This window comes from Glycine max, chromosome 2 (assembly GCF_000004515.6).
Source record: "Glycine max cultivar Williams 82 chromosome 2, Glycine_max_v4.0, whole genome shotgun sequence".
NCBI lineage: Eukaryota > Viridiplantae > Streptophyta > Magnoliopsida > Fabales > Fabaceae > Glycine > Glycine max.
Window position 1 is genome coordinate 11,356,395 of NC_016089.4, and position 25,925 is coordinate 11,382,319.

Here is a 25,925-nt window from a genome sequence, read left to right on the forward strand (position 1 = left end):
ACATATACTGGAACATATCACACTAATCCTACCAATGCATGTTGGTGTGATCGGATAAAAGTGTAAAAAGTAAAAACTCTTTATATTGTCAGTGAATAATGTTTACTCATTAAAAAGTGTTGGTGTTTTAAATAAGAAATCAATGCTCATACACTGTCGGTATAAATTGCATAGCTTATCAGAATAAATCTCTCCTGAACTGTTTTGTCTATCAAATTCTTCCTTTGTTGAGCATTTGAAACATGGCAAACAACTTCCAACACTTCAATTCCTTCAGCCCGGAGATTTTCAGCCGCCACATCAACATTTTGCTTTAGCAATTCAACCAAAAAGGAAAAAAAGAAAAGAAATCAGCAATGAACAAACATGTGTGCAGAGCACAAGAATCACTTGACAATCCTGTTAATGGTAGTAGGTGGGAATTTGGAAACAGATAAAGCATTTGTACGAACTACGAATCAATAATAACAATAAGTCAAAAACAATAATTTCATCCTACCGTTACATGAATCACACACATCATTAGACTCAATTAAAAACCAAATTCATGAAATCGCTTTTAATCATTTCCTCCACCATGCTTGTTATACCGACCACCCTTATATCATTTAAAAATTAGTCTCTCCTTCATAATATGAATCAAATAAATGAAAAGAAGAAAAAAAAATCCTTAATTCTTGTAACCCAAATACAAAACCAGGATTTTTTTTTCTAAAACCAAAAGAAAAAGATGAAGACTTTGACCTAAACTCCATAAGAAAAGAGATTGAAAACAGGAAATTAATTGAACCTGTTTGCGAGAAGAGATGACAACAGATGCACCCTCCAAGCCAAGCCTATGTGCTATGGCAAAGCCAATTCCCTGAGTGGAAGCTGTCACAATTGCCACTTTCCCTTCAAATCTCTTACCCAACTCAGATAAAGAAAGAGGCTTTATTTGTGTCTGAGAAACGACCATTTAAGGAGTTTACTCTCCAATGCTAAGGTGTGGAAGAAACACAACTCTGACTAGGGATGAGTTATCAATTTTCAAAAAATAACACACCTCACCCTTTCAACAAGTTGCAGGTGACAAATCTCAACCATATATTAAAAAATTAATATATCTAACAGTTAAAACGTTAGTAGTTAGAGTGAGTGGCATCTATGTTTTTTGTTCCCAAGATTCCTTTTGAAAACTACTATGTTCTGTGAAATATCTTCCCTCAAATTAAAACCCTCTTGTTTGCTTTCAACAAACAAATTGATATTTTTGACAGGTAGGTGAACTCTAACCGCATCTACTTGTTATAAAGCTGCAGTTGCAGTTGCAGTTGCAGTTGCTTTTGAATATTCTATAATTTGCCACTTTTTCTTTGTTTTTTTACTTATGATTTTTAGGTAAGTTGGGGAAAAGATAAGTATTATATACTATATATGAGATATTTGATAGAGTGTAACCAAGTTTTCTGGATAACTACATACATAAGGTGTGGTGTAATTAATCTGAGCACATATATGGTGAAACAGTTACTGAAATGGGAGAATCCAAGTTTGTGTCCTTGGCATTTCTACTGGTTTGTTTAGTGGTCCAAAGGGTGTGGTCACATGGATATCATCCTCTTTCAAAAGTTGCTGTTCATAAGGCAACAGTATCACTTCTTGACCTTGCTTACATCAAAGCATCTCCAGCAGTTCTTGGACTACAAGTAAGTTTTAACACTGTTGTGCAATGTAAATTGATCAGTGGTGTCACATGTAAACCCTCTTGATGATCACCAATATTTTTTATGTATTAGTTTTCTACTTGCCATCTTGTTGCACATTGCCTGCTTGTTGCTGATGTAAGTTTTACTGGATTCTGTAGGAGCAAACTGCTGAATGGGTAACTCTGGAGTACAGTTCTCCAATTCCATCAATTGATGATTGGATTGGAGTATTCTCTCCTGCAAACTTTAGGTAACATTCAAAATCAGAGCCTATTTGAAGTTTAGCCAGAAAACTGGCTCCAAATTTGGAGTCCTATAGAATTTTACTTATTGTTTCAATTAAATTCTTGTCTTGTACAACCAAACTTGGTTGCTTAGTTTTAATTGATTTTTCCTGTTTTGTGCATTTCAGTGCTTCCACATGTCCAAAAGAAAACCGTAGAGTCTACCCACCACTATTGTGTTCTGCACCCATTAAGGTACATCGGTGGATGTGAACACTAACCTGTACCATATTTTCATAATGAGTTTACCACAATGATTTCTTTCTGTTGCTTTTCTTAGCCAGGAGAAGTTATGAAAGAGAGAATAGAATTGATGGTCTGATGAATGTTTACCCCATTGTGCAGTATCAATATGCAAATTACTCAAGTCCCCTCTACAAAGAAACTGGAAAAGGGTTTCTGAAGCTTCTGCTGATTAACCAGAGATCAGATTTCTCATTTGCACTATTTTCTGGTGGCTTGTCAAACGTAAGCCACCATTAGTTTGAACAAGTGGATGTTAATATTCTATGATTCTTATACAAACAAAATTGCATGCACAGATTATTTGGAAGTAGATTAGATCCATGAGAATATTCTTGCCTTTTTACTATTTACTTTTAAACAGTGGATACAAGTTAACAAATCCTTTTAAAGGCTACTTTGTGGGCTGAGTGAGAATTATCTCTTTTTCAGTTTGTCTTTTTCGTTCACTTCTGTTCTGCTTTCCTAGCAGTTCATATTTTCCTTTAGATACTGTGGAAGCCTTAGTCTTACCTCCGCAGATTTTGCCATTCATAATCAATCTATCTATACATGGATGGTTAGGATTAGCTCTTCTTATGCTTTCATCTCTCACCTGATATGCTTCCTATATAGGCTAGTTAAATAATATGAACGGAATGTAGGAAAGTTTCCGTCTCATTGTTCAAGAAGTGAACGGAATGGTTTGGACACTGCTAAACAGAAAGTTGTTTTCATCCCCAAATTAGGAGTCTCAAAGCATATTCATAGAACAACAATCAAATACATGCTCACAGAGAAGTTCATGTTCACAGACATTTACACAAATTCACGAGCTCACCTGATTTTCCACATTTGCATACTTGCATTGGATGACACACATTTCTTTTGGATTTATGTATATTTTATATGATAATCCTTTAATTAGTAATTTCAATCACATTGTCTAACAGTAACAATATTTTGCCTCTCTAAAACTCCTAATTTGCACATCTATCATGAAATAGCTAAATGCAATCTCTTTTTTGTTTCTATTTACATCATGACAGCCAAAGCTAGTAGCAGTATCAGATAAAATAGCTTTTGCCAATCCAAATGCACCGCTTTACCCTCGCCTGGCACTAGGAAAGTCATGGAATGAGGTAAGTTCATTTTCTCTAGTCCTAGACTGCATAAAACTTAAACAGTTGATATTAAAAGGATAAGGAAGTTCCCTATGTAAGCAAATGCTATGTGAACTTGTGAAGAAAGAAAGCATCCAGCATGCTGCTATTATCTCTGAGTTAATTTTTTAAAATTTTTTTGCATTTACTCTTGTTTTTTTTTTTTTTTCTTTAAATGGTTCTTGCATTTTATCAAATTAAATTAAATTAGTATAATTTTGATCAGATGACTGTAACATGGACAAGTGGATATGGGATCAATGATGCTGAACCTTTTGTTCAATGGGGTCCAAAAGAAGGGGATCGTATGCATTCACCTGCTGAGACACTGACTTTCACTCGTGATAGCATGTGTGGTAAGGGAACTTCTTTGATATGTACTTGAACCTAGGATTTGGAATCAACAATGGTAGTACAACATAATTAAGAGATTATACAGTTTTCGATATATGAATATTCATGGTAAAAACGATTTTTTTTTATAAAAAAAAGGCAGAAAAGTGTTGGAGAATAATTTATATAAAGTATGTTATTAAATAAAATGTGTCATACTTTCTAGTGTACCAACTATCAATCTAAAACCATATTTTCTTGTTTCCAAATTGTTCTTGTCAAGAACTAATTCATCCCTAGATCTTAAATTGTTAGGTGCAAATAAGGCTTTCTCCACAAAATGTCTTGTCACACAAACCCTTTAGGTTTGGCTTAAGGTGTATACAAAGCACTAGCCAACTTTAGGTTTGATGTGCACATAAAGTGTTTAAGCTTCATATCCTTTTACAAAGTGCTTAGTCCACCATTGGGAACATCAGTAATCTTGAAAGTTTAGTTTGGTGGAAAAAAAATAAAAAAATGTTGCTCATTATTGCACATTAACATTATCTATTTATGAACAGGTGCACCAGCAAGAACAGTGGGATGGCGTGACCCTGGATACATACACACCAGTCATCTGAAAGAACTGTGGCCCAACAAAATGTATGTTATTCTAGCTTAGGCCTAGTTTTATGCACATTTTAATCTTATGCTTCCCTTTCAAGGTATACGCCATATTCATGAATCTTATATTCAGATTTTGTTTTCTTTATAGTAGATTAGCTTTTCATTAATTTTGTGAGAACTTCACTCTAAAGGCATAAACTTAATTGATATTGCTATCTATTATGAGCCAACATCAATCAAATTTATTATTTAGGTTAAATTTGATTTTTTAATTTTTTTTTCAATTTAATCCTTTAATTTTTAAAATAGATTCAATTTGGTTCTTTAATTTTATACGTTTAATTTTGTTTTCTAATTTTTAAAATCGATTTATTTTTTTGGAAAATTTGATTTTGTAGCGGTTTAAAATCACTTAGTGACAGTTTTGAACAGCTACAAAGTATAATTTCTTACCATTTAGATTAAAAGACCAAATTGAATTGATTTAAAAAAATTAGAGGACCAAATCAAACAAAAAAAAACTACAGGATCAAATTAAATCTAAAAATAAATTAGGAGATTAAATAACTAATTTAACTTTTTTTTATTGTCATTATATGCTACTATATAGATATCATCTAGATTTTAAACCTTCACTACCAATAGAAAAATAACAACTATAAATTTGCTATTGAGCTCCTAACTAGGAAAAACCTATTGAGTTGCATCATATTTTCTATTTAAATTAGTTTGCTATAATGCTGCATGATAATTTAATTGTGCCTTCTGTTGATTGGACAGATATGAGTACAGGATAGGACACAAATTAAACAATGTTACATATATCTGGAGTGGAAACTATCAGTTCACCGCACCTCCTTTTCCTGGACAAAAGTCCTTACAACGTGTAGTCATATTTGGAGATATGGGAAAGGTTTGAACTGTTATGAAAAAGTATGCATGCATATATTCAATGGATGGCATCTGCCATGTTTCTCAGTAACGTTGGTCCTAATATATGCTGATAATTTGAAATTTAAAATTGTGATATGCTCCTCATACCCGGAGCATATTATATCAAATTTATCTTTCTTGGCCTTTCTAAATTATAGTATACGGTATCAAACCAAAGAATATGCTATAGAATGAATCTTCATAGATAAGAGTTCTTTCCTTACTATTTCTTTAAGAAGCTGTCATTGTTAAGCGTATAAGTGTTAACAAACTGCATATTAAGCGTATAATTGTTAACCATACAATAGTTTCAGTTGGGGCCACATCAGTCACATTTGTCCATAACTTCCCACAATATCAAGAATCATGATGACACTGCAAAAGCGACCACAATTTAAAACCTTGTTTGAGATCCTATTGTCCTCAAGTGTGAACCACAATCCTTTTATGATTTGAATTCTCTAAGTATTTGATAATATTTAACCATGCAGGGGGAAGTTGATGGTTCCAATGAATACAACAATTTCCAGCATGGCTCAATTAACACTACTCAGCAGCTTATCCAGGACTTGGAAAACATTGACATTGTTTTCCATATTGGAGATATATGTTATGCAAATGGATACCTTCCTCAGTGGGACCAATTCACAGCACAGGTGGAGCCAATTGCATCAGCTGTGCCTTACATGATCGCAAGGTTTTTATATAGCTTACCCCAAAAATTAGACTAGGAAGTGTTTTGTTTATTTATTTATTTTTAATAATGATTCCCTTGTGGTGATTTTGTCCTTTACAGTGGGAACCATGAGCGAGATTGGCCTGGAACAGGATCCTTTTATGAGAACATGGATTCTGGGGGAGAATGTGGTGTGTTGGCACAGACTATGTTCTACACCCCTGCTTCTAACAGGGCTAAGCTTTGGTATGGCGACATGACTTCATACATTTCTTCAAATTATAATCAATAAATTAGCGAATTGTTAGATTTTTCCCGTTTAGAAAGGTTATCTTCTTTTGGGTTTAATGATTTGAGCATGAAGAAAGTGAATCACCAAGAATTACAAATGCCATTCAATAAAGAGTAAATAATCAAATTGAGGCTTTGAAATAATTTTATACCAAAGTCCACCAATGCTTTTGGTATTAAAGCTTTAGGTAGAAAATACTCAACAGAATTAATCAGGTATTTGGAAAATGTTACGTTTCTACACTCTTTCACCAGGTATTCAATTGACTATGGCATGTTCCGCTTCTGTATTGCTGACACTGAACATGATTGGAGAGAAGGCACAGAACAATACAAGTTCATTGAGCATTGTTTGGCATCAGTTGACAGACAAAAACAGCCATGGATAATTTTCCTTGCACATCGCGTACTTGGATATTCTTCTTGTATCTGTTATGCAGAAGAGGGATCATTTGCTGAACCAATGGGGAGAGAGAGTTTTCAAAAGCTCTGGCAGAAATACAAGGTGGACATTGCCATCTATGGCCATGTGCACAATTATGAGAGGACATGCCCCATATATCAGGTTTCTTAAACCTTGTGCTCTTCTTCCATTCAAATTTTGATGAATATAAGGCTAACATGTACAATAAGTCAATAACAACACAACATCCAGAATTAAGCATTAAGTAATCAAGATGTCGAGTTCCCTAATCCCTAATATGCTCTTCTTGAGAAAAATGAAACAATACCATTTTACATGCCACAAATAGCATCATTTAAACCTGCAAGAGTTGGAATGAGAATGCATATTTTCTCGACTAAGAACCTTTTTTTACATTTTGCAACAGAATATCTGCACTAATGAAGAGAAACACCACTATAAGGGAAGAACCTTAAATGGGACCATACATGTTGTAGCTGGTGGTGGTGGAGCAAGCCTTTCAGCATTTACTTCCCTCAAAACCAAATGGAGCATCTTTAAAGACTATGACTATGGGTTTGTAAAACTAACTGCTTTTGATCATTCAAATTTGTTGTTTGAGTACAAGAAGAGCAGAGATGGAAAGGTTTATGACTCCTTCAAAATATCACGGGATTATAGAGACATCTTGGCCTGCACCATGGATAGTTGCCCAAGTATAACAATGGCATCTTGATTGATGAAATGATGAAAGCTTCAATGTATCCAGCCGTGTTGAAGCAGTGAGTTATGAGTAGACTTAGATGTTGTATGCGGCAGCAAGCTGTCACCTTGTTCAACATGGCTTAGGTAGAATGCACACTCAATTTAAGCTGCGAGCACTTTCTTGTACCTAAAATAGAATAGGAGGGCAAAATACAATGCTATACAAGCAATTCCAGTAATTACCAAAACCCAATGGAATCCCGATGGATAGTCAAAAACTGTGGTTTCAAAGTTCATTCCAAATACTCCTGCTACAGCAGCAAATACTGCAGCTACCAATGTAGCTGCTGTAAGAAGCAACTCAAACTGTATTAGCTGGTTTTGAATATTTCCCTGTAATAGATAGAGTGAAAAGTAACGCTGCCTGGTTTACACAGTTTAGAGTATCAAAGAAATAAAGGAATAGACAGAGAATGTTGCAAATTATTAATCTTAGCATACCAATTTTATGTTGATAAAATCTTCTGTGTCGTCAATGTATTCTTTGAGCTGCATTACCAGAAGGAAAAAAATCAATACTTAGCATTTGCATGAAGCACCATGCCTAAATAATAAAATCATACGCTGTTAGCTTACATAAAAAGTCACTATGGGGACTACTCATTAGCAAAAATCAGAATGTAACAGCTGATTGGCTGAAGGCATGCCTGAGCTAATTTAATGTTATATATGTACACCTTAGTTATATTAGCAAAAACTATGATATCCAACATACAAATACTCTGTTATATGTTATAAGCAACATGGGTAGATTCTAATGCTACAGCTGAGTAAGTCAAATTTCTCATACCGACAATATCGTGTTAAGAGTATTATCAATGACAATAAAATATGCTTCAAGCAACATTTCCAGTGGCTCAATCCTTTCCCCATTATCAGACGAACCCATTGAACTACCATGTTTACTAGAATTTCCAATGCTGCTGAAAGCCCTTTGCAACATCTGGACTCCACTAATTGTTCGCTCTGGTGAAGCAGGAGCCGACTTTGAAATTAGTCTACCTGATGCACGAGTTTGAAAACAATCATTAAAAGTGCAAGTATCCGATCTTCTCTTTTTCTCAGTTAGGCACATCTCAGCCATGTCACCATCATCATCCATGAGATGTTCTATTTCATCACGAACCTGGGAATTAAGAATAAGTTACTAGTTGCAGGTAATAGAAAGCTAGAAAAATGAGAATAGTAATCAAGAATAATAATTCTACGTTGATCAACCTTCTGAACTCGTTGAGTCAAAGCAAGCAAGTGACCTTTAAATCTTCGAACACGTTCCAGATTTAGAGTACTGATAGATGAGGCTAGTTCATCCAGCACAGGATATATTTCCATTTCCAGTTCATTTACCTATCAAATCAACATTCTTCTTAATATACGGGATTCAAGATGAAAATTTACTTACACATGGCTGGAAGCTTCTCCAATGTCTTTTTCTATGCATTTAGCAAGGCATATAATTTGGCATATAAAGACAATTACCTGAATTCCAACACTAAAACAACAATTTTCAAAATTCAAGATACAGTACTATACCTAGTCTGAAGCCGTTAAAATTTTACACTACAATGACTTAGGTCCAAAGAGAGAAGTATGACAGCCATGATAAACCCTCATTCCTTCGTATTTCTTGAATTGGATGAGTTCAGATGAAGGATAGTTTACAACGTTTGATGGAGATATTAACAAAAAGATTTTATGAAGATATCAACAAAAGAATTTGATGAAGATAATTTTGGAGATATCTATTCTATGAGGTATAAATTTAAAGAAATTCTATCCAAACAAAATACTAGGGATGGCAAAAGGTTGGGTCAGGCACCGCATGGGTAGTGGCTTCCCGTGACCTGCACAGCTGGGGAAAATCCGTGCCCGCTACCCACCAGGTGTATCTGTTTGAACTTTGAAAATTACCCGCAGGTATCCATGGATACTTGTGGATACTTCAAATTAAAAAAAAGGTGATTCTTTTAAAAGACACTTTATCAAGAAGACCCTTTATTTGCTATAAAATTTGAAAATAAAGTTATACTCCCTCTGTTCCTAATTATAAGACTCAATTACCTACTTCATCAAGATTAAGGAAAGTGATTAATTTAGTTGGTAGCAATAAATTTGTCTTAAATTTATAACTTTTTTCAAAACTATCCTTGTCATTAATACTCCTCTCTTTTCTAATTGTTTGCCAGTTCATTCCTCTCTCTTCTTTTAATTAGGGGCATTTCTAATCTAAAAATAATTAATGTAAGGAACATTATAGGTTGGGTCTTATAAAAAGGAACGAGCACCATTTTAAATCAGGGTCTTATAAATAGGAACGGAGGGAGTACTATTTTCAGATTTTATATGTGAAGATTACATGTCTTTAATGAAGGAAATCAGATTTTGTATTGTAAAAAAAAAAAATCAAAGAAATAAGAACGATACCATATATGGTGTGATTTTGAATCTCTGGACCCAATTCCTACTAGTAAAATGCATCCCAACCACAGTAACTAGTGAATTAAAGAGCCATATCCAAATAAAAAAGAACACCAAATAAGTCATATAAGTCATTTAATGGGTAGCGGGTACTCGCAGATACACATACTATGATACCCAAACCCTTTTTGTTAACATGCAAGTAAAAAAAACACATACCCAGCCCGCTACCTGCAGGTATCCATTTAAACTATCCATCTTCTATCCATAAAAGATTTTATTCGCGGGCACGGATTTTTTTGCCATCCCAAAAGTGTAGGGAATTATAGAGTGGAGACACTTATCATTGATCATCTTTCATAATCCCTCATAGCTCTCACTCATCAGTCACAATATTTCATCATCTTGGTGGATCTTGGAGCAACACAAACAACAATAGTCAATAGCGCGCAATAGCAGCAGTGCAACACTTTTGCAATCCCAAGTTGTGACCACTATTACAGTGTTTACAGCAGGAAAAAGGTGAAACATCTTTTTTTGTCCATACATTGCTTTGTTTTGGGAGGCAATCTTGCAATTTCAATCCCACCCCCACCCTCTCATCATTGAATCAAAGACTTCAAAAATAAACCTATGTTTTCACACATCTAATCAAGCATTTTCTCTGGACAAACACCCACTCTTCTCTAGCATCTTCAACACTTTCCAGCATTTTCAAACCAACCTTAGACTTGCTCTGCTTAGTCCTCCCTAGTCTCTCCTTGTAAATATCTCTGGATGAACTCTCACTGTTCTCCAGAATTTTCAGTGTTTCCCAGTGTTTTCTGGCCAACTCAAGACCTCTAAAACTTGCTTTGTTATATTCTCTACACTCATGCTCAGCTTTGGCCTTTCTTTATTTACGTACTCAGTACTCTATTGTTGGTTTATGTGTGTTTAGCTTTAAATTATAACTTCTGTTTATTAATTATGAATATGTCTTTAATTTTGGGATACTTTTGTTTATTAATCATGAATATGCCTTTAATTTTGGATACTTTTTTATTTTTTAGCATTTACATATGTTTAGTATAAATTATTTAATGTAACCTCAACTTCAAGCAAGCATTCTTCAAGATTTGATTTGAGGTCTTTGCTACATGGAAAAAGGATTTTGGGGATAGCTTCAGCTTTTATTGATCAGACTGCTGTGATCAATCTAAATGCTAGATCAAAGGATACTTGGGTGTGGGGAGCTGCATCTAATGGGATCTTCTCTACTAAATCTGCTTATCTGTGCATTAAAGCTGAGCAGTCTTCTAAAGATCATCACCTTGGTTTCTGCCAGCTTTGGGACATTAAAATTCCACCTAGAGCCTTATCCTTTGCGTGGAGATTACTTTGGGATAGGCTTCCCTCTAAGGAGAACTTATCCAGGAGACAAGTTGAGCTTGACAATGATTTGTGTCCCTTCTGTCAAAGCAATTCTGAATCTGCTTCTCATCTGTTTTTCAATTGTCAAAAAGTTATGCCCTTGTGGTGGGAATTCAACACCTGGGTTAAGGAGGATAGAGCTCTTCACTGTAGGCCCATGGATCATTTCCTCCAGCACTCCTCCATAGTAGGTTCGCAGGTTACCAATACAAGAAGGAAAATTTGGTGGATAGCAGCTACAAGTTCCATATGGAAGCTCCGGAATGATGTGATTTTTCATAATCAGCCTTTGCACATATCTAAGTTGGTGGATAACACTAACTTTCTCACTTGGTCCTGGCTGAGGGGGTGGGAAAAGGACTTTACTGCCCCTTTCCATCAATGGTCCTCAGCCATGTCTATGGCTTTTATTTAGAGTGCGGTCTGTAGGGTCAGGTTTCTGGGGGTTTCTTGTAGGGCTTTTGTTTTCCTGTTTTTGTTTTTCTGTTTCTGGAGAGCTTATCTCCTGTACTATCCTGTAGTACCTCTGGTACTATTTATTGTTTAATATATATATATATATGTATATTAATTTTGCAGTTCAAAAAAAAAAACATGGAAAAAGGATTTTCCTTCTCCCTTTCTTCTCTTTTTTTATCATGAGTTAGACATACTATAATTTGATATTTATCAACCTAATAAACAGAGTACTGCCCATGCTACTGTACTAGTTGCTACCATGAATTTCTATTTTCTATTCTGTGTATGCCTATTAGTTCCTTTTAGCTTTTTAGATGGTTTGGATTTAGACCTAAGGGTTAGCATTTGCTTTTTAATTAATTATTAGTGCTTTCATCCTATACAAAGGGGTCGCAAGGCTGTAATAAGAATCCAGTTTCCTTAGTAACAGAAGTTTTCTTATAGTTCCCTAAGATATTAGCTAGAATATTCCTCCTGCCCCCCTTTGTTTGTGCTTCAGATCTCCTTGCACATTCTTTTGTCTCCCCATATTTCTTTTGAGTGCTACATTATTCCTACAGCTTTTACCAGCCTGAATCTTGATTGCAGTGAATGGTGGAAAATATTGTGTGACAGTCAATAAAGTGTAATAACGATCAAGCTTTATGGATTATATGAATTTTCAGGTAAATACTTGGGATGGTTGATGAAAATTTTTTCAACATGACAAATCCTTCAGTAATTTAACCAAAATACTTGCGAGCATATAAACTCGTTGTTCCCATTTTCAATGTAAAATGAAAAATGTAGAAAATGTACTATAAAAAATTCACAGCCAATAATGTGAAAGATTTCCCAACAAATAAGACTTTTTAGGTCAATTCATACCTGAGCATCTAAAGATGTGCATGTCAATTCTAGAGCCAACTCCAGTGCCCTAAATTCAAAAGGTAGATCATCTGTTCAAAAATGGCAGACAAAGTAAGCAATTCTATGCAGTAATTACCTCCATAAAAATAAAAATAAAAACTCTGAATGGCTTGAAAGTATAGCAAATATAACATTGCTTTTAAGAAATAAATCACAACATCAGAAGAAGTAACATATTCAACTTAGGCTTTCATAGTATTATCAAGAAAAGACCTCATAGCTCACAACACTCAATGTCTATCACTTATTATTCTTTATCCATTCCCTAACAATGCTACAACAGAAAAGACCATTAGTTATGCTAATAAAGTCATAACGAACCTAGATACATATAAGACATTATTTTTTCACACAAGTCTTCCTTGCACCTAATTGTGTTTGTTACAGCAATATTAGCTGCAATCCTTCCTTACCCGCTTTTTCATTCTGAAGCCGGTTGCATAATTCTAACCTATACTGACCAACACTACCATCCAATGAATTCATTAGGATGACCTCGTCAGCAGTGATTATACACCGGATTTGCTCAAGGTTGACTACAATAGCCTTCTCCCGTCCTAATATTGTAGAAGGATAAATGAACATCGGATCCAACAGCCGGAGATCTCTAGAAGGCAAAGAACAATATCTCATTATAGTTGCCTTGTCAAGTGTCACAGTCTGAAAATTCCCATCCTGACCAATTTTAATCCAAGAGCGACTTCCATGACCTCTTTTCTTCAGGCCTGATATAGCAGTCCCACGATTTATTTGCCCATTGAAATAAGACCTCCCACCACCATCATGAGATAAAGAAGACTCGGGTAGGCTGGAAGAATAATAGTGGTCTTGTGTTTCATCCATGGCAATTGTATCATACTTTTCTCACAAGTAGTACTGATACAGTATTTCTTTTAGCTGAGGTAGTATTCAGCAGTATTCACTACTCAGCATTCATTTCCAACACAACCTTGATCTACAGGTGATAACCGGAATCAAGAACCGCCTCTAAGGTGATCCATACTTTGTGCATTTCTTAAATTCAGACCTGAAATTGGAAGATAAGATAGAACCAATGTGCTAGTTAGTCGAACAAGAACATATCCCAGAAGCAAATTACTGGACTGGGGAAGGACAAAAATAAAAGGAAAGAGGTCATATTCATGTACTTCTTCTAATAGAAGAATTGAATGCAACCAAATCCTCTCTTCCCATTTCTTGTTCCCTTTCCTGTTCCCCCATAATAAAAAAAAGAAAGAAAAAAAAAAGCGACGCGTGAACCGATAAGAAAAACTACAAATAGGAACAAGAATGTTCCATTTTAACCACATATCACTTTCACTTTTAATTGAAGGAACAAGAAACTGAGACAAGTGATTTCAATCCAATTGAATAATAAAACCTTAACCTAAATAATCAATCAATAAAAAAGGAAACAATCAAATTAGAGAAAAACAAAACTAAAGGGGAATAAACCCAATGCTCTGGTAGTTACCATCAATCAATGCATAGTATATCTTCAAATTCAAAAAATTGTTTAGCCAATAAAATTACTTTCCTTTAAACTTGTAAACACTAGTGCTGTGCCAAAATAGCAATTCTCGCTAAACAGTCCTTCAATCAACTAACTTCAACCCAACTCATAAACAAATTGAATCAGTTAAATTCTCCATAAATTGAACTAAATCTCACACTCAAAATCGTAACTTTAAAATCATCAGTAATAGCCATCTTCCCACTCCTTAATCTTCCACTAACTGCACCCACAATTCCCCCGAGTCTCAACCAAGATTTCACCTTTTGCATATTAATGATTTCTATCAAATTAGATTCAAATAATAGAAAAAATTGGAAAAAAATTGAAACCCCAGAAAGGAAGAGAGAGAGAGAGTAAAGTTACCCGAAGGTCGAGAATCAGCAGAAAACTTTTGATAGGTGGAGCCGTGGAGGATGGGTCAAAGTAAGATGATGCTAAAAAGGTTTATATTCTCAAAGAGTAGAGACGAAGAAGAAGATTTATGAATATTGTTGCATTACCAAATATGATAGATTCAAATGGTAGCAATGAATTTTTCATACGAAAAGCAATGATTTTTTCGTCATTGATTTGTGAACATTTTGAGTTCTGATTTAACTATTTCTTTTATTGTTTTGAGAAAGAGTAAAATAGTTGCAAAGTTGTAATGGTGAAACACTTCACTTTGATCTGTGGTCCTATTCCTGAAGGGGTTCATAACTGAAGTCAATAAATTAGTTAATTAAATTAGAAGTATTTAGTATAATTATTTGATTAACTAGCTTCTTCATATAATTATCAGATAAAGTATATTTTGTAAAAAAATGATAAAGTGAAATAATTAAATATACATATTTTTGTGGCATTAAATATACATATATATGTTAAAAATAAAGGTATTAATTAGATGATAGTAAAAAAATGTAATTTTTTAAAAATTGACAAGGACAAGAAATTTGGGAAAACAAATATCATACAGACTCATGAATCATATGCTATTTCTATTGACCAATCCAATGAGAGCCTTAAACTAGTAGTTTTTCTGTAGAAAAGGTTGTCTAACTTAAATCCTTTGATAGCATATTTTTTACAAGTATATGTTTTTGGTTTTTTAAAAATTTTAAAGATCGACTTTAGTCTCTCTAAACTTTTTTGTCCTTTTAATTTTGAAATCTATTTTTCATCCTTTTAAATTTAAAATACCTTTAATCCTTTAAAATATTTTAGATAGAGTTTTATAGAAAAATGAAAAAAAGTTTAGATAACTCTTAAAAATGAAACAAAATTTTCAAAATTAGAGAGGTGAAAAATGGACAAAAAAATTTAAAACTTTTTTTTAGAAAAATTAAAAAAATCGAACTTTAAAAATTTCAAAGGATAAAAAATATATTTTATATTTTTTTATAAGTATATATTTAGTAGTTTATAAGCTCCTCATTTATTTTGTAACACATTAAGTTAAAACTTTATTGGAAAAAAAATATTTGATCATAAGAAATCCTGGAAAATTAGGCCAAAATTAAAGTGGACCACCTTAATAAATGATCAATTGTGGACTATTAATGATGCTTACAGTGTTATAGTGTACCATCTGAACAATAATATTGTCTTTTTCCTTCTTCCTAACAACTATTCCCTGTGACATTGTATGTCGCCACGATTTTCGGTGTACTCAAATGAAACACTAATTAAAAATAGAAAAACTAAACCTTCCACACCCTTTATTCCTCCAACCCCAATTATTAAAATGGGTAGGTAATCAGAGCTAGGGTTCCAAGCAGAAGGAAGATTTTGAAAGGCTTTGTAGGCTTGAGCACGGTGATATTCACTACCCTTTGTTTCCTTTGTGGTTTCCCTCACTCGATTGTTTTTTTCTTCACAAGATTCCTCTTGTTGCCGCCAGCGACAACAAAGAGGTAAAGTACTTCAAAGTCTTTATCTGTTGGTGTATGGGTTTTTCCTCATCCCGTACTCGTACTTGAAGGGCTGGTTCGGACAGGGGAATGACATGGAGAGGCAGAGGATGAAGAATTGATGCTTCGGAGTCCGGAGAAGGAAAATGAAAGTGCTGAGAATCTGAGATAGTGGGTGAGGAGCATGCAATAATGGAAGTGCTTAAATGCACGGATTTTTGGATCTTGTTTGTGACCTTTATGTGTGGGGTTTGGAACACATTTGTGCTAGTGTTCCAATGTACACAATCAAAAGGCCACTATTATGGCCACAATGGACCATTATTAAGGTGGTCCAATGTAGCTTGGCCCTAAACACTAAGACACCAATCACAAACCAATTGAAAGTAACTTTCGAAACTGAATTGCATAGTCGCCTCAAGCTGCAGGTTATTATCATTAGTCCACACACCAGAAATTATGCCAATTGCAACAAAACTATGAAGAAGTAAGTACAGAAATTTTCTACTTTTAAAAATTAACAAATTTGATTAAACATTTTTTTTATATCTTTTGATAGATATATTTTGTTGAATTAAGTTTCTTCTACGTCAAAGGATACCATCATAAAGGTCTGAGTTTTGCGCTTGTGGGACACTCTTAATATTATTAAGAATAAAGAATTAATTAGCACATACATGGTGTGTGATGAAGAGGTCTCAACTTCTTTTTTGCTCTTTATTTACCCTACAATCATGCTCATGCAAACTAATTTTCAATGCTAATTTTTATATATTTTTTGTAGAACAATTATATTCATGCTACTATACCAAGAAAAACTGGAAATAAGTTTTAAAAAAAAAGTTGGAAGCAGGAAAAACATACACCATTACTAATTTTGTGTTGTTGAACTATAAACACAAATTTGGTGTGGTTATGTTAAAGTTCAAGTCTACAACTATTATTGAAGAATCATGAAATATGCACATGTATTTGAATTTATCAAATATGATTTTGTTTAGAAGGAACATATCTACCAATTTATCTTATATTTACTTTTATATGTGTAACGGCCATATTGAGTTATGAATGATAATTATGGAAAGTTTCAATCCTAATAGATAAAAGAAGTGTAATATCTCTTCATTTTATGAAACAAGATCAAGCTCTACAACGCTCATATTATTTGATACTAAAAATACTCTCCACAATTACAAGTCTCATTGTATAAATAGGACATCAAGATTTTGAAGAACAATGACACAAGTACAAAAAAACAAAAGTCGTGAATTAAGAAAAGAGAGAAAAGAACAACACCCGTAAAGAAATACATTGAACTTAAATTAGTCTATTCTTTGTATTATGCAAAGTATTGTTCACATATTAGAGTTTTATTGTAAATTCACTCATTAAGTGTTGTAAAGAATCTCTGATTCTAAATCAAACTTCTGTTTGTAAAAGTTATGAGTGATTTAGTGAAAAAATAATACTTAAATGTTCTTAGATACATGGAGAGTCAAAAGGGTTATGACAATAATGACCTTGAAAATATTTGTAAGCCAGAATTGGAAGAAAAAAAAATACTTGTTATAATCAATTTTGATTAGTGAAACCTTCTACTAGTTCATAAAGGAGAACGAGACGTAGTTCAGGTCGAGTGAACTGATATAAAACCAAGTCTTTATATGGTTCCGCTTTAGCTTGTCAGCATATTTTAAATCTCATTATTTACACATTCTTACACACAAGTTTTTCATTGAAAATAATATGTATATATTTATCTTATTCACTAGATGTGAGTTTTTGTTAACCAATTTATTCAATAAACATCTTTCACTTGAAAAATATTTCATATTTTATCCAACACATTATTCAATTTTCTTTTAGTGTGATTTATTGTATTTCAAACAATAATAATAATAATAACAATAATAATAATAATAATTTTTTCATAAAAGTAAATTTTAAGACATTTTGATTTTTTTTCTTATAAATTTAGATTTTAAAGTATAATAAATAATATTCATCATGTATCATAAATAAAAAATAGTTATAGAGTATTTCATAATAGTGTAATTATTATTAATAATGTTATCTTTTTGAATTTACTTAGAATGTGAAATTTTTTTATTAATGTATGATAAGTAAATTTTAATAATTATATATGAAAAAATTAGTAACACAGATAAATAACAATTCTTATGAATAAATAATTATAATAGTAATTATATTACAATATATTAAATTCAAATATATAAAATGTGAAACATATAATAATTATTATAGATAAATAATTTTAAAAACTAGAAACTATTGAAATAATAGTTATAATAATGATAACGATAAAATTTTTTCATGAAATAAAATTATAAGATATTCCTATTTTTATACCTAATCAATAGTGATTTATTATTATTAATAATGTTATGTTTCAAAATTCACATATAATGAGAAGTTAAATTAATAGCATATAAAAAGTAACATGTAATAATATTAAAAAATTAGTAATAAATCATAATAAATTTCAATTGACTTAATATTTTTGAAGACAATCTCCTCAATTGAAAATGTAATTAATTATTTATCAATTTTAATTTTATTTAATATGCTACTAATAAATATATAAAAAAATTATATATATATATATATATATATTATTTTATAAAAAATAATAAATACAAGTATAAAAAGATATAACCTAAATGAACCAGTGCATCGCACGGTGTAAAATCTAGTATAAAAAGTATTTGAAAAATATAATTAATGTAATTTATATAATTTATTTATATGTTATGTTTTTATCTTATATGAGATTCTTTATGTTAATTGCATGTCAACCCTTTTGATATTTTCAATAATTAGACATGAAATTAAAATTAATATAAGTCTCCTGTATAAGCAGAAAAATAGTATTATACATATGCTAGAAATTACCTTACACACATTTAGTTGTCAAATACGATTAGTTGGAGATTTGGTGTGAAACAAGCAAATAGTTAGTTGTTCACATAATGGAATTGAAAACTTCAATTCCTATAATGTCGCAACACATCTCATCACCTAATTCTCCAACAAAACCCTAATTTCTAGTTTCATTTCACTTTTTGCTTCCCAATTCCAATTCCTCTATTTGCCACCAACTTTCAAATTCAACCACCTTTTGCTGCTAACCACAATCGTCAACATCAAACAACAAACAAAAAATTCTAGGTACAAACTGTTTTTGCGGTTGTATGATTTTTCAGGTATATTTTCTTATTCAGACAATCAAACCTATTTAATATTTAATCTGTGAATTTTTCATTTTTAAAAATTTTGACGTAAATTCTAAATTTTTTGTTTTTTTCTTGCATTTTGTTTATATGTTTTATTGTATTTTACGTTGGAATTTTGTGTTTCCTATTATTTTGTGTTTGATTTTATTTTATCTATGAATGAATCAACATGGATATTAGGGGAGAAAGAATTTTGAAAAGGGGTATCTAAAATTTAATACATTACATTTTGAGCATGACTAATGTATGTGAAAAATGAAACAAGAAGGTAACGTAATGGAATGATAAACATTTGATTGCATTTTATGTTCTTGAATCATTGAAATGTATATTGCAAATGGTTAGTGGGTTAATAAGATTAAGGATTCTAGTTGTGGTCATAGTTTTGTTGCAATCCATAATATTGCGGAAAATTGCAAGTAAATACGGCTGATGTGATTGCCTTGTAGTCGCAAAAACAGAAAAACCTTGTGACCAAAATTGCGATTGTCGACCACTTTTTAAATCCTCATTTGACTTCTAAAGCAATGGAATTCACATCAAGTGCTAGATGTTCAAGGTGTTTTGTTAATGTAGTTCTTAATCCTTAATTCAAGGGTGGATCTACACATAAAAACCTCTCATATATTGTTTGTTGATATGCTATGAAAACATTAAGATTTAACACTAGGTTGCTGAGATATATATTATTCTCTTAAGGTCTTTTGTTTGTTCTCTAACCGTTACGCTAAATATAAAATTCCATTTTTTCAGTGTTTTGTGTGGAATTGAATTCATCATTTCTTCATAAATTATTAATAACCATGTGTCATTTATTAATCATGAAACACCTTTTATTCTTTGTTCTCTTTTTGTAATATCTTTTCTTTTTTTCAAAAAAGAAAAGCTTTAAAGCCCCTCACTCATGCAATTAACATGGAAATATACTGCAAGTTTACATTTCAGTTTCCTATCACTGAAATGTGTAGATATAGTATGATTCAAAGTCAACTACTCAAGTAAAATTTGTAATGGAATTAGGACATCGACAACTTAGTTCTCAGCATTCAAAAAACTCATGCGAGAAGAGAATCAACAAATGTTCAAATGCATGAAGAGACTTTTGATGATAGCATAAAAGATAAGAAAGCAAAAAAAAATCCAGGAAGAGAAGCACCAAGTGTTCAAATGCATGGTGAGACATATGATCATAGCATAAAAGACAAGAAAGCAAAAAAAATATCGAGAAGAGAAGTAAAGAGTTTTGAAATGCATGGAGAGACATTTGATCATAGCATAAAAGACAAGAAAGCAAACAAAAAATCAAAAACTATTGATCACCGTCAAAGAAGTAAAGATTTAAGTTGTGAAAGTGGAAGCAACAGTGACTCAGAAAGGCAAACAAATATCATCAGTAAAGGTGAGCATAGTAGGAATGATCACTCTGACACACATATCAATGGCACTAAAAGCATACCTTCCTTAGCTAGAAGGACAAGTTCTTCCTCTTCATCAGAATCATCCTCAGATAATTTCTTTAGAATAAAGGAAGCATTTAAGTATACCAAGTCTGGAAAAGATTATGTTTCTAGCAGTGAGAGCTCTGACAAATCTAAAGTTGACAACAACCTTCTAGTTCCAACATCAACATATCAAGTTTACGATTTGAGTCGCAACCAAAAGGGTATGTCACCAACTGCTAGTCCTCCTATCCAAGTGATGGATCGATCTGGAAGATATGATGCTTCTATTGTTCCATCTTCAATCTTTGAAACAAATACTAATCCATCAGAATGGAGTATTTCTTCTAATGATTCATTATTTAGTATTCAAATAGGGCAACCTAGTTTTACCAGAGAAAATGCGCTTATGTATGCTGAATTAGGCTTTTCAAGAGAATTGACCAAATCTGGTGAGGAGATAAGCACTGTCATAAAGAGTGTTGATGTAAAGAACTTGCAAACAATAGAAACATCATATGGACCTTTGATGTTGGAAGGAGAAAGGCTCAGTGAAGTTGATAACGAAATAAAGACTTCACATCAAACTAAAAGTTACGAGCCATCCAAGTCCAATGTGTCTATTCTTTCTCATAGTAGCGACATTGGCATGTCCTCTATTGCTTTCCCAAAGTGAGTTTATTTGTCTTTACTCTTTTAATCTTATACATTATATACACTCCATGTCATAAAATGTTATAAATATGATCTGAGTAAGCAAATATACATATGTCCATGAGGACATACTTATATTTGTTTATAACTAGGTTTTTTGCACAAGTTCTTTACAACTAATTTATAGACAAGCAAATGTCTTCACTATTAGTGTGATAACTTGCAAGAACATTCATCTATAGATATACAAAATATCACAGCTAAATCTACTTAGTGAGGAATATCCCTTTTTATGCAATGTAGAAAGAAGCGGACACGAAAATGGGCCTACTTCTATAATTGTAGATGGGTGTTCTGCCATTTATGGTCGAGTTGTGAATGTTCGAATTGTTGTTGGGGGTCCTCTTGCTGTTGGAATTGTAATCGTGCAAAATACAGACATCGCACCTCCCCAATGTATGTTTCCTCGTCTTCAACTATATCACATTTATTATTTAGGCATCAAGTTAAATAACTCAAAGATGTTCTTTGGTTATTGCTATATGGTTACTTTTACACTCAATTTACATTATTTATTTTTGCTCCTTTTGATCATAAGTATGTCCTTGTTATCTGTCTTGATGTTTTCACATTCTTTAAGACTTTCTAATTTTCTTGAGATTCTTTAAAAGTTTGTGAGTTTCAGCTCAAATTGTACAAGCACATTAATTTGGACCTGTTTTAAATTGTTGCAGTTTGACAGAAGTAGAAAGAAATAATTCTATGAAGATGGATATTCCTCGACAACAATCAGATAAACAAGATTCAAAAGTAACTAACGACTCTATTGCCAGTTATTGCAGTTGTTTCCAATCTAAACAAGAATCTGAAGTGACTTCCAACTCAAGTTACAATTTTTACAATTGGTTCAATTGTTTTTCTTGTCCTTCTTGTTGTACATGGGACCTTTCTTGCACCAGTTGCAAGTGTTGTTGTTAAGGGATTAAGTTTTACGCAATTCAGATGTCTCATTTGTTTATAGTTACCAACACCTTTAGGTACGTAGGTTTAATAAAATGCCAATGCACACGTATCTTCAAGCTTGTGTGTGGCACCCTTCCATTCAAAAAAGTACCTATGAAATTGTCTACGAGCTAGATTCATAATGAGTAAAGAGAAATTTTGTGGCATCCTCGAAAATTTAAGGTTTTTTAGTATTATTATTGAAAATTTCCATCTATCTCTCTCTCTCTCTCCTTTGGTGTGTCCAAAATCATTCAACTATTGGTCCAAAAAACAACTGTACCAAAACCATTATATTCATGGGAACTCTAATAATGAGAATCACCATGAACGAATTCTCTAAAAATTGAACTACATAAAGATTCTACAACTAGTTTTGCAAGGTTTATCTAACAAGTCATTCCTTAATTATAGAGGAATTACTTTGAAGATAGATCAAGAGATTGTTTTGATGTTGTATATCAATGAAATCCTAGAATTTGGGACATAGAGGCATCAATTGACATTAGGGTAAGGTTTAACACACTTATACCAACAAATAACTTCAATTGATCTTACCATTAAATTTTAACCATCATATAATTCATATTCAATATATTTAAAATGTGTAAATTATGTTAATATTGATGAATAACCAATCTAGTTGAACTATATTGTCCAGTTAATTTTTCGCAAACCAAATTTTCTAATATTCAAACTGCTGAAAGTTTATAATTACGGTGGTATATGTTTGCATATACCTGAAAAGCATATCACACATTAATTTTAACATGAATTGACAAAGTTGAAATAAAATAACATAAATATGAAATATTATCAGCAATTGTGCATGGTGTGAGTAGTGCAGAAATCTAACTTTTGAAATATTCTTCTTCATAAAAGATTCTTTAATTTTTTCGATTTAAGTATTCAAATCTTAAATTTGAAGTATTCATACAATATGAAGCAAATTATATTGACTTCCTCTATGATTTCTTTTGAAATTTACTTAACATCCTTATTAGTTTTGTTTTTCCTTATAATAACTCTTTTTAATTGTTTGAAATACATTATATTGACGTTTTCTATTATACAAGAAATGCATTACATTATATACTATTATAAAAAGGGTTATTGCAAAGTTAAAAAGACATGTATTATGGGATTTTAAAAAAAAAACACAGGAAATGTCAATCTAATATGCTCTATAATATAACCTTTGCAATTTGGTTGAAAGAAATTCTACTTCAATACCACTTGTGAGGTTGCTGATAATTTTGGAGTGCGTATATTTAAGTAAGTTTCAATTACTAGAAAAATTAAAAAGATTGTACAATGAATTTGAGGGTTTGATGTGTTGTGTATTCTAGTGAACCCATTTAACAACAACAATGATGTGTTGCATTTCATTATTTAGTTTTATTTGTACATTTTGGCATTTAGGACTTAGTCTTAACTCATTTTCTCTATTTTTCTATCTTTTGTAGAATTGGTTGCGCTCTGGGTGTTATTGTGTTTTTAGGTACCAATTTTAGAGTTGGAGGATACTCTTCGTACCTTAGAGAGAATTTGGAAACTTGAGAAGTATCAGAATCATGAGATATATCGTTCACAACTGTGACCATCAGATTTGGAGCATGTTTTGGAACAAGAAGAATGAATCATAGACATAGGACATGGATCGCAATCGTGATTGACGCTGAAATTTATCAGATCTCTTTTACTAGATTGCGACAGCATGGATCACAATCATGAGATATGAATCACGACCGTAACGCATGATAGACGTAAATTTTAATTACTTTTAAGAATTTCATTTGTATTTGAGTCTAAATCGTTTAGCCTATTATCTTTAAACAAATTGAATGACCCCCACAATTCACATTTCTGTGTGTGCCAAAGTTGTTTGAATTCACAAGATTGGATGCATTTTCTTTTAAGTCTTGCAACATATTTATGTGAAATGGTCTCTAGCAAGTTAAAGATTAGCATGATTCTCCCGTTTGTTTTACATTGATGTGAGACACATAAGTGAGAATTGAACTTATTGTAGTTTCTTTGTTTGAGTGTGGACTCTTCATATATGGGCTCTCTAGAGAACTTGATTTGGAACCTGTTGAGACTATAATTTCTTCTTGCTAGGGTGAATATGATCAAGGCAATTAGGAATTTTCTTTCAAAATCCTGACTTAGATTGAATTTGACCATTAACTGTTCCCTTGAGCCATACACTATGATTTTTCTTGGAACCTTGTTGTTTATTTGTTTTATATTGTCGTGGTACCCTTGAGAAGTACATTGGGAAGCTCACTAATGAATTGTTGGCATTGGCTAAGTGCTTCAAGAAAGTGGTTTAAGAAAAATTGTGCGGGGATCAAAAGTTGAATAATAAAGTGTCAACAATGTTTGACACACAAACAAAACAAAACAAAAAAGAAAAAAAATTGATGTTGAGCTGGTTGGATGAAAGATACCATATTCATGATGGAAGGATGAGAAATAAGAAAACAAATTGTGATCTCGGTTTGTATGGTATCCATACTTGTGCTATAGCTGCACGATGTATTTTCTGATAGGGTATTAAGAGTCATTTGTAGCCATTTGTTTCCCCCTTGTTCTTTCTAATTCCTACCTTATAATTTCACCCCGGCCCCGTTACCTCCAAATAAAAGACCTTGTGATTTGTCTTTGTTGGCAGAATTATTTAGTGGAGATGTGGTTCCTTATCAAGCCTATGGTTGAGTTCCTTAGGTGAAAGACTTTGTAAATTGTTCTTACCCCTTAAACACTTGAGTGGAGTGAGATGAGTGAACTTGTCTTTGGAGATTAGCCTCTAATTGGACTTGAGGAGATTTCTTGCATGCTTAATTCTTGACTTGTTGTTGTACTTCCTGTTAACCTTGTGTCCGAATTTTGTGAATTCTTGTGTTTATTTGCTGCCATAGTGAATGCTTGAGGACATCAAATCTTAAGTTTTGGGTTGTTTGATGCGTTACATTAATTTCATTTAGTTTTATTTGTACATTTGGGCATTTAGGACTTACTGTTAGTTCATTTTTTCAAATTTTCTATCTTTTGTGGAATTGACTACGCTCTAGGTGCTATTATGTTTTTAGGTATCAATTCTAGAGTTGGAGGGCACTTTTTGCAACTTAGAGAGACATTTGGAAACTTGAGAAATATCATAGTCGTGAGATATAATTCACATTCGTGACCATCAGCTTTGGAGCATGTTTTGGAATAAGTAGAATGGATCACAGGCGTGAGACATAGATCACGATAGTGAATGGTGCTGAAATATTATTAAACCTCTTTTGTTAGTTCAGGATAACATGGATCACAGTCATGAGATGTGGATCACGACCGTGACACGTGGTAGACGTGAATTTTAATTACTTTTTTAGATTTTCATTTGTATTTGGGCTGAATCTTTTAGTCCATTATCTTTAAATACCCTTATGAACATTAGGATAGAGAGCTAGAATCTTGATTCTTTTTCTCTTCTTCAGTTTGTTATCTTCTTTTCTAAATTTATGTTTTGCTTTCATGGCTACCTGTGAATAGTCTTTTGTTTCTTTTATTGGGAGTAGCCTATGAACGTTTAATGAATTAATTTTTTGTTA

The 25,925-nt window shown here is 32.5% G+C and overlaps 4 protein-coding genes across 8 annotated transcripts; 2 read left to right on the forward strand and 2 right to left on the reverse strand.

Moving 5' to 3' along the window:
• Window positions 1-89: 89 nt before the first annotated feature.
• Window positions 90-987, reverse strand: LOC100527348 (short-chain dehydrogenase). Its single transcript, NM_001251645.2, has 2 exons — window positions 791-987; window positions 90-311 (listed from the first exon to the last, which is right to left on the reverse strand). The coding sequence occupies exons 1-2, from the start codon at window positions 956-958 to the stop codon at window positions 147-149; spliced, it is 333 nt and encodes a 110-aa protein (NP_001238574.1). The 5' UTR covers window positions 959-987; the 3' UTR covers window positions 90-146.
• Window positions 929-7,820, forward strand: LOC100803398 (probable inactive purple acid phosphatase 1-like). Of its 4 annotated transcripts, none has more exons than XM_006574378.3 (13): window positions 929-1,068; window positions 1,510-1,688; window positions 1,847-1,938; window positions 2,101-2,167; window positions 2,318-2,440; window positions 3,244-3,336; window positions 3,584-3,713; window positions 4,254-4,335; window positions 5,080-5,212; window positions 5,724-5,929; window positions 6,029-6,154; window positions 6,455-6,764; window positions 7,030-7,820. In XM_006574378.3, the coding sequence occupies exons 2-13, from the start codon at window positions 1,518-1,520 to the stop codon at window positions 7,336-7,338; spliced, it is 1,842 nt and encodes a 613-aa protein (XP_006574441.1). In that variant the 5' UTR covers window positions 929-1,068; window positions 1,510-1,517; the 3' UTR covers window positions 7,339-7,820.
• Window positions 6,327-14,791, reverse strand: LOC100803935 (magnesium transporter MRS2-5). Of its 2 annotated transcripts, none has more exons than XM_006574883.4 (7): window positions 14,446-14,791; window positions 12,980-13,593; window positions 12,525-12,595; window positions 8,586-8,714; window positions 8,158-8,493; window positions 7,809-7,856; window positions 6,327-7,700 (listed from the first exon to the last, which is right to left on the reverse strand). In XM_006574883.4, exons 2-7 carry the CDS (start codon window positions 13,407-13,409, stop codon window positions 7,470-7,472), a joined length of 1,245 nt encoding a protein of 414 aa, XP_006574946.1. In that variant the 5' UTR covers window positions 13,410-13,593; window positions 14,446-14,791; the 3' UTR covers window positions 6,327-7,469. The 2 variants fall into 2 exon arrangements, with proteins under 2 accessions (XP_006574946.1, XP_006574947.1); XM_006574884.4 differs by lacking the exon at window positions 14,446-14,791 and adding an exon at window positions 13,715-14,298.
• Window positions 14,792-20,476: 5,685 nt separating this feature from the next.
• On the forward strand, window positions 20,477-21,343 carry LOC113000396 (uncharacterized serine-rich protein C215.13). The gene has a single exon (XM_026127005.1). It carries the CDS (start codon window positions 20,477-20,479, stop codon window positions 21,341-21,343), a length of 867 nt encoding a protein of 288 aa, XP_025982790.1.
• The last annotated feature ends 4,582 nt before the right edge of the window (window positions 21,344-25,925 follow it).

Bases quoted from the DNA above. Each gene is read 5' to 3' on its own strand.
- LOC100527348 (NM_001251645.2), bottom strand. From the start codon at position 958: ATGGTCGTTTCTCAGACACAAATAAAGCCTCTTTCTTTATCTGAGTTG. The intron at 312-790 runs GTTCAATTAATT...GAATTGCTAAAG, and splicing joins TCATCTCTTCTCGCAAACAG to CAAAATGTTGATGTGGCGGC.
- LOC100803398 (XM_006574376.3), top strand. From the start codon at position 1,184: ATGTTCTGTGAAATATCTTCCCTCAAATTAAAACCCTCTTGTTTGCTT. The intron at 3,337-3,583 runs GTAAGTTCATTT...AATTTTGATCAG, and splicing joins TAGGAAAGTCATGGAATGAG to ATGACTGTAACATGGACAAG. The intron at 5,930-6,028 runs GTTTTTATATAG...TGTCCTTTACAG, and splicing joins GTGCCTTACATGATCGCAAG to TGGGAACCATGAGCGAGATT.
- LOC100803935 (XM_006574883.4), bottom strand. From the start codon at position 13,409: ATGGATGAAACACAAGACCACTATTATTCTTCCAGCCTACCCGAGTCT. The intron at 12,596-12,979 runs GTAAGGAAGGAT...ATTTTTGAACAG, and splicing joins GCTTCAGAATGAAAAAGCGG to ATGATCTACCTTTTGAATTT. The intron at 8,494-8,585 runs GTTGATCAACGT...CTTAATTCCCAG, and splicing joins TGACTCAACGAGTTCAGAAG to GTTCGTGATGAAATAGAACA.
- LOC113000396 (XM_026127005.1), top strand. From the start codon at position 20,477: ATGCATGGAGAGACATTTGATCATAGCATAAAAGACAAGAAAGCAAAC.